This window comes from Carettochelys insculpta, chromosome 11, assembly GCF_033958435.1.
Source record: "Carettochelys insculpta isolate YL-2023 chromosome 11, ASM3395843v1, whole genome shotgun sequence".
Lineage (NCBI taxonomy): Eukaryota > Metazoa > Chordata > Testudines > Carettochelyidae > Carettochelys > Carettochelys insculpta.
Window position 1 is genome coordinate 24,880,578 of NC_134147.1, and position 12,562 is coordinate 24,893,139.

At 42.8% G+C, this 12,562-nt stretch overlaps 1 protein-coding gene across 1 annotated transcript in view; it reads right to left on the reverse strand.

Annotated features, from left to right (window-relative positions):
- Positions 1-12,562, reverse strand: part of IL17RD (interleukin 17 receptor D) — an 85,128-nt gene that overhangs the window by 5,043 nt on the left and 67,523 nt on the right. Inside the window, exons 8-11 of the mRNA XM_075005297.1 lie at positions 7,321-7,386; positions 4,962-5,016; positions 3,846-3,956; positions 1,889-2,073 (exon numbers count right to left, since the gene is read on the reverse strand). Of these exons, the coding sequence (XP_074861398.1) occupies positions 1,889-2,073; positions 3,846-3,956; positions 4,962-5,016; positions 7,321-7,386 (417 nt within the window). The remainder of the gene's footprint in view (positions 1-1,888; positions 2,074-3,845; positions 3,957-4,961; positions 5,017-7,320; positions 7,387-12,562) is intronic.

Genomic DNA, 12,562 nt, shown 5'->3' on the forward strand with positions numbered 1-12,562 from the left:
AATGGAGAGGCCTTCCTGTATTTTAAACAGCAATAAATGTCATTGTCCCTTTCCTTTTATAAAACAATAATCAAACTCTGTAGGCCATAGATACAGGCATCTTCGTTTTTGTTTTTTACATTAGTACCACTGATATATAGTCTGTCTTCATCTAGGTCTAGCTATCCTTCATTTTTGCTTTGTTATCAAATATTTCATAACCCTATAGGTGTTATGCAAAAAAGCTCTTGGTGATGCTGTGTTAGAGGCATAACTGAGAATAATTAATTCAGATAAGCTCATCATAGGACATTTATAACAGAAACACAATAATCAAAACAATTATTTTAAATAATGAATTTTGCCACTAGGGGACACACTTGCTATATAACTGAATACTCATATTTGAAGTCATTCATAATGCTACCTAGGTTTTGATCATATTAAAGTTTAACAAAAGAAATCATAAATACTTTTGGTAAACTAACAACTGTTTTGCCTTTTAAAAAGTGAACTATTGGTTACATTTTCATTCAGGTTGAGAAAATAACAAGAGAACTTGAACCTAGTCAATCAGACTGTGATTTTGATATTTTTCTCATATCATTGTGAATCAACGATAGATAAAAAAAAATAAAGACATGGACCTGGGCCACATTTTTATAGGTAATTAAAAATGCTGTTTGATGTTTTCATATAGCATCAAAAGAGTGAAAATTTATTGAAAAAGTCATTGAGGGTGATAAAGATTTTCAGGAGTTAATTCAAATTATCAAAGTTTTAGTGTGTACAGTGTGTGTGCTGCAGAAATCCTTCTGGACAAGATTTCTGATTGATTCAAATACACGTACATGAGACTGTGACTTCTACACCCTGGCATAAGGATGGGGTGGGCAATAATTTTGATTGGGGGCCACTCAAGAGCAGGGTAAGTGGTTAAGGACTGCACTTTTCTAGTTAAGGACTGCACTTTTCTATGGCGTGGGTGCAGGGTCCAGGACAAACTTGGGTGCAGAAGGGAGCTTGGGCTAGGTGATTGGGGTGCAGAAGAGAGTGTGGGGTGTGAAAGGGACATTTGGGTAAAGGAGGAGGTTGTGACCTGGGGCAGGGGATTGGGATGTAGGGTCTGGGAAGGGTTTGGGTACAGGAGAGGAGTCTGGCCGGGGGAATGGGTACAGGAGGGGGTGCAAATTCCAAGAGGGAGCTCTGACCTGGGAGACGAGAGGTGCAAAGGGTTTGGGTGGTGACTTGGTGCAAGGAGTTGGGATGCAGGAGAAGGTGGAGCCAATGGGATCTTAGAGATTGTGCTGGGGGCAGTGGCAGCAAACAAAGCCTCTGCTTTTCCTCGCACAGATAGGCAGCTGGGGTAGACAGCTGTTCTGAGCCCTGGAGCTGCTCCCTGCCTGAAGGTTTCGTTGGGGCTGGCTGTGAGCTGGATTCAAAGGCTTGGAGGGCTGGATCCAACCTGGATCTTGCCTGCCCCAGTGTAAGAACTGTTTTAGGAATAATGAACTAGATTAGACAGATTACAGAGCCTCTTTGTGGCTGTAATCTACAGAAGATACAAACTCTAATAACTAGACAAGCACCTTTTGTAGATATGCTTCTGGTAGTTAATATATAAAGAGCTAAGAATGCCTGAATAAGAGTATTAGGACGGACACACATTATCTGCAATACGGTGTCTTGTGCATTATTTGATTTGCCTTTTTCTTTAAGTAGAGAAAATTCACATAGTAGATGATGCCTACGTTAGTTTTACCTAACACTAACGGAAGATACTCTGTGTAACAAAAAACAGATTTTCTGTCTAGTTGAACTCTTTTTAAGGACTAGGCTATCATGGTTTTGGAAGTAATGTTTTCCAATAAGGCAATTTCAAACATTAAAAAAATAAGTGGTGATCTACCTCACAGCCACAGAAGTCCTGAAGGAAATAAGCAAAGCACTGAATTACATTTATGTGTTTCTGGCAGTCTTTACTGGAATAGCAGATGAAAACTTTTGGCCGGGGATGGAGCCTTTCCACACGAAGCGCTGCAGCATATGTAGAAGATTCTGAGCTCTCCTCATCTAAATGGGAATATATATTTTCTAAATTGGAAAGAAAAAAAACACAAAAATCTTCACTCTATACAAGATAAAATTGTTTATTTAATGTTGACAGACTTATTATTCTAAAAGGCTCTTCACTCAGGACAGTCCTCTTTCCCTTCCTTCCCTAAATAGTAAAAGTTACATCACGTCTTCTTCCATTTCATCAGCATCTGAGTCGAAAGAAATTCTGCTTTGATAGTTACTGCCTGTGCAAAGACTTGTCTGGAAAGATTTGCTATGTGAACATTAGAAATTAGGCAATTTCACCTCCAAGTCCACATGGAAATTACCACAGTACTGGCAAAAGTGCCTCTCTTAATTTTGAAATCAGAAATCTCAAACATACTTCTCCATGGCTACGTCTACACTAGCCAAAAACTTCGACGAAGTTTACTAATGAAGTGCTGAAATCCATATTCAGCGCCTCATTAGCATGCGGGCAGCCACAGCACTTTGAAAGTGATATGGCTCGCCGCCCCGCAGCTCGTCCAGATGGGGCTCCTTTTCGAAAGGACCCCACCTACTTCGAAGTCCCCTTATTCCTATGAGCAGATAGGAATGTGCAATATCTCCCTGTGGCATGCCCACATTCTGTTGTGTTCATCTCAGTTTTTGCTGGAGTTCTGCTAACATGTCATAAAGACCCAGAAGGGAAAAGGTATCAGCCTCTGCAATCTGCAGTACCCCTCATCCCCAAGATCCTGAAAGATATCATAGATCTGTGAGGCTTTGGGGCTGAAACCCCATATTCTATATGGGGGAAACCTAAGCACTCCCTGGAATCAGAGTATTGACCAATTCCTGATAAATCATTGTGACAGGTATGGCTTGAAAGTTTCACCCCAGATTCAGAGAAGGCGGAAGTGAACATAAGTCGCTTGAGCCTAAGTTAGGAAGTACTCAAAGGGAAATCTTATAAAGAGCCAAATGTAAGGAGAAGGAATAGGCCGAGATTTAAGGGGTTTTATTGTTGTCATATGAATTTTGAATAAAGTCAACCAGGAAAAGGTAGCAACTTTAGACTAAATCTAGTGCGTTCAAATTCTGTTCCACAGCAGACTGGGAATATCACCTGTGTACGTGCATCCTTCAGGGTATTACTCTCCTTTCCTTCCATTATGATTCATCAGTAAAATAATTCTGTATTGCAAGAGAAAATAGTCTAAAATATGTCATCTTCTGGATCTCTTCAGTCTCTGCATAATCTTACTATCTCTTTTATTGCTTTAACTACTAAACATTCAAAACAAACAAAAAACAAAGTAAGTTTTCTTATCACACAACCCTTCTGGTCCTTCTGCTTGATATTGCTGTAAAGTCATAATGCATGACATGTGACCACTGTTCCCTCTAATCCTTTCCATCTATACCCAGATTTTTACCATCCATGTGCAGAATAAATTTTTATGTGCACTGAGGCACATGTGAATATGCCCCACCAGTAGAAACAAAAAACCCTAGCTGTGGCCACTCTGTTAATTGGGGGAGTGGCATTTGAATCTCTCTTGAGTGGCTGCACAAGGGCACAGTTTGCAGGGAACACTGAGTATGCCACAATATTTATCCAGGGTAACAAACTAACACCAAACACTGGATTTTAGGAATATGCTGCAAATTACATTAGATGCAGAGATTTAGGGGTATGTGTATTAAAAGAAAAGCTCTTATGATAAAGAAATCTATTTTAAATAAACCTATTTTCCCTTCAGATTTGCTCTGACAAGCACGGTCTCCTTCAAATGAAACAACATACCAAACAAAGACCATACCTTGTTGTTTCTTACGGCACATCACTGTGAAAAGCGTTGCAAATGCTGAGATGACAACTAAGGGAACAGTAATGGCAATCGCCCTTATTGGTCCAGCCCACGGGGAATATACTTTAAAAAATAAAGCAGAATTAGCAAGCAAGTAATGGTATCATTATCAATTTTCATCTTCATATTTGGTACTGACAACCACGGCAACACGCTAACAACAAATACATTTTAAATATACAAAATATACAGCTAATATCTGAGTGCCTTCCAATAACGTATTAAGTGAAGTGACTAACATCCATTACATGTTGGGGTTTTTTCTGTCTCATTCTCACCTAAGGAAAGAATTATGTATGTAGTACAGTTTTGTTTTGGTTCTACTTATTTTTAAATATACTTGCTACTATGTGCATATGTACGAGAAGGCAGATTGAAAAAATGCACCTTGAATTGGAACAAAGTTAATGAGGTTTCTGAAGGTCTTTGATGCCAGGTGTAATTTGGTCTGTGGTATCAAATGGCCCCAGAGAAAGCTCCCTCTCTTGCACAGAAAAGTTTACCCTTACTGTTTTATTATGCTTGAGGAGCAAGTTGTCACCCACAATCATTGTCCCATCACAGGATCTTTGTAACACTTGATTGTAAGGTAACGAACGTATAACTTTATTTAGTGTGTGATTTCATAAGTGCTATGTTTAGACTGCTTACATATTGGCTTTACGTTATTTCCACATTCTGCTATAAGGCTGCTTCTTGCATGTGCTTAACATATGGCCTCATCAATTTGTAAACTGATTTTTCACATTAGTGTATACAGCAAAAATTAGTTTGCAGTACGGATTCACAGTTTTACAATATTTTAATGTAAAACTATCAGTCAAAATCATTTTTATGCTTTATTTTTATCTTGCAAAATTTGCCCTTCCAATTCTTTACAAGCATAAAGTGGAAGTAAAAACCACTGCTGTACAAAAGCAGTATTATTTTTAGTAAAAAAGTTCACAATGAGTCTGCCTTTAAAACCCTGGTCAAACCCCATTAGTCCTGAGTACCATTATTATTCTGGCAAATGATTTTTTACACCCATTATTGTACAAAGACCGACTTTAAAAAGAAAATTCTTACCCGGTTTTAGTGCATAGTGCATTGTTTTCCTTGTTGTATTAGTGTCATCAACCAGCTTTAAAAAAGAAAATCCTCATTTTAAATACTGGAAGAGGGACAGAAAAATCATTTTTGCAATGTGAAAAAGCCACGGGACTTCTCTTTGTTTTTCTGAAAAGCACTGCAATTACAGTAGACCTCCTGCATGCTTGCAACCCCTGCTTAAGTCAAATTGCCCATGCAACTTGGGGGAGCCAGGAAAGTGATGAGGGCACCAGCCCATGTCAGTTTTCTGGCTCCAGTGAGTGGAGGAGAGCTGGGGACCAGGCAGCAGGCTGGCTCCCAGCTCTCCTCCACTTGCAGAGTCGCGAAACTGAGCAGGGCTGCTGCCCTCGTCAGTTTCCCCACTCCTGTCAGTGGCAGCAGGTGAGAGCCTGACTCTGGGCTGCCACCACTGACAAGAGAAACTGCTGCCACTAACAGGAGCAGGGAAACCTCTCCTGTAAGGGGCAGCAGCATAATGCAGGGGTTTACTGTACCCTGAGCACCAGAAGTCACCACTACAAATGATGGAGGAGAAAGTACTTAGAATCAATTATTTCTTGATTGGCTCAGGGATGAGTAAAATATGAATCATACTGTTGTAAAACTGGAATACCGTGCTGAAACAAAACCTGTCTGCTAAAAAACGAAACAATCCAACCTAATCAATGTCCAAGACAAAGGAAAAGGGGGAATCAGAGAGAGGAAGAAGGAATGGGTGGGATGCAAGAGGCAAAGGTCATGTGAATAGGCATTATATTCTTTGAATCCTCTCTATTAATAAAAAATTGAGATGGCTAATTTTTTTCAGTCAGCAAAAACAAACAAAATATTTTCAATGAAAATTTTTATGGACATGTTTTGCACTTGCTACCCCAGTTCAAATAAAAGCATCTACTTGACTTTTACTTGTGGGGTCCAAAGATCCACTTTTACTCACTGGGTCCAAAGCCCCCATTATGTTGTTGGATGATCATTTATAGCAGTAACTCTGTCAGCTTTTTTCCATTTGTACCTGGCTAGGAGACTGCAAACTTTTCTTTGAAATGCAGACACTTCTGCACTTACCAATGCTTTTGTTATCTCAAGATTAGAATATTAAAATGTGCTCGACATGGGATTACACCTTAAAGCCATTTGAAGATGAAGAGTACATCTACACTGCTGTAATCAGTTCACCAGGGTTCAAATTAGCAGGTCTAGTGAAGACACACTAAACTGACTGCCTAGTAGCCTCCTGTCAACTATACTCCAACATAATGAGAAGCTTAAGGTAAGCTGATGGGAGAGTTTCTCCTGTCAACCCAGAGTAGTGCAGACAACACAATAAGTTGACTTAAGGTACATCAACTCCAGCTACATGTAGCTGTAATTACACAACTTTTGTTGAGTTTGCCCCATAGGGGAGATCTGCCATGAGTCGGTGGAAAACACAGCAGCTTGCTTGCAGAGTGTGGGATCTCACTGGAAGGTATTCCAGAATCTGCACTGGCTGCTTACTGGTGGCCGGGTAGAGTTTAAAATGTTGATTACAATCTTTCAAGTCCTATACACACTGGGACCTGCCTGTCAAAGAAGTCAGCCACCTCTTATTCCACAACATAGTGCCAAGTTGTGTTCAACGGAGAAGCTTGAATGTATCCTCCTTGTTATAAAACCACTATGAGAAACTGGCAAGACAAGGCAACCCCGGTGAGAAGATCAGGAACCCACTTACTATCTTGGTCTAAAGCAGACAGAATTGAAGGACTTTCCAGTCATGCTGCAACAACCATCTGTCGAACAGAATTTAGCAGAAGACTGAGGATTTATTAGTGGAATGATGGCCTGGTGGGGTATGAAGCAGTGTTTTTTTAAGTTGCCTGACTGTCTGAGCTGGGCTGGCTGAGTCGTGCTATTTTGTCTTGTCTGAACATTTTGGTTTTTTAACACTTCCTGGGTTGTATGTTAGATCCTGCCACCTAGCGTCTTTGTTGAGTTTTCTTCACATTAGAATCTCAGGGTTATGAACATCTTGGGAATAGAAGTTGTTCATAACTCTGAATAAAGCATTATGATTGTTCTTTCAAGTTTACAATCAAAGTTTGACTTAATATGGCTTTGAAACTCCAGATTTCTGAATGAGGAATATGCAAGACAGGCAGGATTGTGTTCTTTTTTCCACTACTGTATATCCATGCAAGTCTGAAGCATGATCTCACGTTAATTTGTGTCACTGAATTCAATGAAGGTGCACAGTCCTTAAATTACAGGAGAATACGCCCACAGTATTACATTTGCAATTAATTTATTATTTCACTTTTTTATCTCTGTTAAATTAACTCTTCACAAATATTACCTCAATGATGTAATCCCCTGGAGCTATATTCTGAAGAACGCAACTTGTGATATCTGTGCTTTGTTCCTGGAAAAAAAAAACGAGCGTATGGAACTATTTTACAATAGTCGAAGTGGACAGGGAGCTGCTGACAGGGGAGTTTCAGAGGGAGTTTGACAGAGAGGACTATAATGGTTAGGAAGACCCGCAACACCTGTGCCAGCACTACTGCTGTCTCCTCCACTTGTGCCTGTAGCCAGACAGACTGCCTGACCATGGATGTTTCTACCCAGATCCTGGTGTGGTTCTGCAAGGACTGCTGCTTGCCGTTCCCGCTTACTGATACCCAGGCTGAGGGGAATATTCAGTGTGAAAGGTGCCTGCTGGTGGAATCTCTCAGGCGGCAGGTGGGGGAGCTACAGGAGGAGGTGGCCAGGTTGAGGAGTATTCGAGTCCATGAGCAGTTCCTGGATAGTATTCAGGTGGAGACTGCGGAGGTAACTGTCCCAGTGCACAGGACGGCTGATAAACCACTGGAGGAGGTGGACCAGGGTGGACACTGACAGCTGGTTACTTCTCGCAGCAGGCTGTGTCCCACCCCTGCTCAGAACCCTCCCACCGTGGTACTGGAAAACCGTTATGCTGTACTCGATACAGGAGACCAAGAATTACCCTGTACAGAAAAGGAGAAGCCTTGTACCCCCAAGGCTGGGAAGTCTACTGCCACCCCTGCAAGAAGGAAACGTAGAGTAGTGGTGGTTGGAGACTCTCTTCTGAGAGGGACGGAGGCGCCCATCTGTTGCCCTGACATCTGTTGCCCTGACTTCAGGGCTCTGGGGGCACGGGTCAGGGGGTTTCGGGCGCAGGTGGTATTCTCTTCAATCCTGCCTGTCAGAGGTAGGGGCCCAGGCAGAGACAGGTGTAGCCTAGAGGTGAATGCTTGGTTGCGTAGATGGTGTCGCCAGGAAGGCTTTGGTTTCTTTGACCACGGGATCCTTTTCCAGGAAGGACTGCTAGGCAGAGATGGCGTTCACCTTTCGAGGAGGGGGAAGACCATATTCGGACACAGACTGGCTAACCTAGTGAGGAGGGCTTTAAACTAGGTTCGACGGGGGCAGGGGAGCAAAGCCCGCAGGTAAGCGAACAGCATGAATACATGGGAGATGAATTTGAAATGGGAGGGAGTATGGGCTACACTGGGAGAGTAAAAAGAGGGCCAGGGCAAAACTGGGAGGCAAGACCAAATCAATGTCTGAGATGCCTATATACAAATGTAAGAAGTATGGGAAATAAACAAGATGAATTGGAAGTACTAATAAATGAATACAACTATGATATCGTTGGCATCACAGAAACTTGGTGGGATAATACTCATGATTGGAATGTTGGTATTCAAGGGTACAGCCTGCTTAGGAAGGACAGACAGGGAAAGAAGGGAGGAGGTGTTGCCTTGTATATTAAAAATGTACACACTTGGACAGAGGTGGAGATGGACACAGGAGATGGACGGGTTGAAAGTCTCTGGGTTAGACTCAGAGGAGTAAAAAACAAGGATGAGGTCCTACTAGGAGTCTACTACAGGCCCCTAGCCAGGTGGAAGAGGTAGATGAGGCTTTCTTTAAACAGCTAACAAAATCATCCAGGGCCCAGAATTTGGTGGTGATGGGGGACTTCAACTATCCAGGTATATGTTGGGAAACTAATACAGCAGGGGACAGACTGTCCAATAAATTCTTGGATTGCATTGCAGACAACTTTTTATTCCAAAAGGTTGAAAAACCTACCAGAGGGGAAGCTGTTCTAGATTTAATTTTAACAAATAGGGAGGAAATTATTGAGAATTTGAAAGTGGAAGGATGCTTGGGTGAAAGTGATCATGAAATCATAGAGTTCACAAATCCAAGGAAGGGTAGAAGGGAAAACAGTACAATAGATATAATGGATTTCAAGAAGGCAGATTTTGGTAAACTCAGACAGCTGGTAGGTAAGGTCCCATGGGAAGCTAAACTGAGGGGAAAAACGGCTGAGGAGAGTTGGCAGTTTTTCAAAGGGACGTTATTAAGGGCCCAAAAGCAAGCTATCCCGCTGCGCAGGAAAGATAGAAAACATGGCAAAAGACTGCCTTGGCTTAACCTGGGGATCTTGCATGATCTCAAAATAAAAAAGGAATCGTATAAGAAATGGAAACTAGGACAAATTACAAAGGATGAATATAGGCAAACAACACGAGCATGCAGGAGCAAGATTAGAAAGGCTAAGGCACAAAATGAGCTCAAACTAGCTACAAGCATAAAGGGAAACAAGAAGGCTTGTTACAAATACATTGGTAACAAGAGGAAGACTAAGGAGAGGGTAGGGCCATTGGTCAGTGAGGAGGGAGAAACAGTAACAGGGAATTTGGAAATGGCAGAGATGTTTAATGATTTCTTTGTTTCGGTCTTCACTGAGAAATCTGAAGGAATGCCTGACATAGAGAATGCTAGTGAAAAAGGGGTAGGTTTAGAAGTTGAAATAAGAAAAGAACAAATTAAAATTTACTTAGAGAAATTACATGTCTGCAAATCACCAGGGCCTGATGAAATGCATCCTAGAATCCTCAAGGAGCTGATAGTAGAGGTATCTGAGCCTTTAGCAATCATTTTTGGTAAATCGTGGGAGACAGGAGAGATTCCAGAAGACTGGAAAAGGGCAAATATAGTACCCATTTATAAAAAGGGGAACAAGAATAACCCAGGAAACTACAGGCCAGTCAGCTTAACTTCTGTGTCAGGAAAGATAATGGAGCAGGTAATTAAAGAAATCATCTGCAAGCAATTGAAAGGTGGTAAGGTGATAGGGAACAGCCAGCATGGTTTTGTTAAAAACAGATCATGTCAAACCAATCTAATAGCTTTCTTTGATAGAATAACGAGTCTTGTGGATAAGGGAGAAGCAGTGGATGTGGTATACCTAGACTTCAGTAAAGCATTTGACACCGTCTCACATAATATACTTATCAACAGACTACGCAAATACAACTTAGATGGGGCTACTATAAAGTGGGTAAACAACTGGCTGGATAACCGTACCCAAAGAGTAGTTATTAATGGTTTTCAATCCTGCTGGAAAAGTATAACTAGTGGGGTTCCGCAGGGGTCTGTTTTAGGACCGGTTCTGTTCAATATCTTCATAAACGATTTAGATATTGACATAGAAAGTACACTTATTAAGTTTGCAGATGATACCAAGCTGGGAGGGGTTGCAACTTCTTTGGAGGATAGGGGCATAATTCAAAAGGATCTGGATAAACTGGAGAAATGGGCTGAGGTAAACAGGATGAGGTTTAATAAGGACAAATGCAAAGTGCTCCACTTAGGAAGGAACAATCAGTGCCACACATACAGAATGGGAACGGACTGCCTAGGAATGAGTACAGCAGAAAGGGACCTAGGGGTTATAGTGGACCACAAGCTAAATATGAGTCAACAGTGTGATGCTGTTGCGAAAAAGGCAAACATGATTCTAGGATGCATAAACAGGTGTGTTGTGAACAAAACATGAGAAGTCATTCTCCTGCTCTACTCTGCGCTGGTTAGGCCTCAGCTGGAGTATTGTGTCCAGTTCTGGGCACCGCAGTTCAGGAAGGATGTGGAGAAATTGGAGAGGGTCCAGAGGAGAGCAACGAGAATGATCAAAGGTCTAGAGAACATGACCTATGAAGAAAGGCTGAAAGAATTGGGCTTGTTTAGTTTAGAAAAGAGAAGATTGAGGGGGGACATGATAGCAGTTTTCAGGTATCTAAAAGGGTGTCATAAGGCAGAGGGAGGGAACTTGTTCTTCCTTGCCTCTGAGGATAGAACAAGAGGCAATGGACTGAAATTGCAGCAGGGGAGGTTCAGGTTGGACATTAGGAAAAAGTTCCTAACTGTCAGGGCGACCAAACATGGGAACGAATTGCCAAGGGAGGTGGTAGAATCTCCATCACTGGAGATATTTAAGAAGAGGTCAGATAGATGGCTTTCAGGGATAGTCTAGAAAGTGCTTGGTCCTGCCATGAGGGCAGGGGGCTGGACTCGATGGCCTCTCGAGGTCCCTTCCAGTCCTACTCTTCTATGATTCTATGATTCTAGTTCACATGCTTTACAAAGCTAATAGAAAATACATTTACAGCCAATGTGATTAATTTGGAAATTCACATTTTCACCATGTACATAGGAACCTTCCACCAAAAAATTCCAATTCAGTAATGATGAAATACAAACCTTTTGACTCAAATGTCCCAAGACTGGAATCCACTTCCACCAAAAGACTATGAAAATAACAAAACAGACTGCAACTACCTCAATAAGTGATCGCTAAATGTTAAAGGTCTGAGTCCCTTATAGCCTGCATCTAGTGCCTAGTGTAGTCATTCACATCAGTACAATATTTGGGCACATTTTACATCCCCTTTCTGCTTATGTAAATAACACCACAAACAGCAGTGGGTCAGTGAATTCGGAAGTGTCTTTATTTATTATGAAAATAACAAGAAGTCCTGTGGCACCTTATAGACTAACAGATATTTGGAGCATAAGCTTTTGCGGGCAAGGACCCCCATCTGATGAAGTGGAAGATATAGGCCGCGTCTACACGTGCCAGCTACTTCGAAGTAGAGGCGCCAACTTCGAAATAGTGCCCGCCACGGCTACACGTGGCGGGCGCTATTTCGAAGTTGACATCAACGTAAGGCGGCGAGACATCGAAGTCGCTACCCCCATCAGGAGATGGGAATAGCACCCTACTTCAACGTTCAACGTCGAAGTAGGGAACGTGTAGTCGTTGCACGTCCCGCAACATCGAAATAGTGGGGTCCGCCATGGCGGCCATCAGCTGAGGGGTTGAGAGACGCTCTCTCCAGCTCCTGAGCTCGATGGTCGCCATGTGCAGTGGCCCCTTAAAGCTCCCCACCCCCTGCCTTCCTGTGCAGGAAGCTGAGAGAGAGTGCAAGCGGCAGCCCAGCCACGCGGACAGCCTGCACGCTCCTCTGCAGCCACAACAACCCCCAGCGCTGCGATGGCCGCCCCCCAGCCCCCTAAGCGCCCCCAGGGCACCCCCCCCAAGAGGAGCCAGGGCTCCCAGACCGGTAGCCAGGCTGGGAAGCAGCAGCGGGGCCCCTCCTGGACGGAGGCCGAGCTTTGGGACCTGCTGGGGCTCTGGAGTGAGGAGGAGGTGCTCCAGGTAATGGGGAGCAAGAGGCGGAACGCGGATGTGTGTCGCTCGGCTGGCCAAGGGCCTGGCCGCC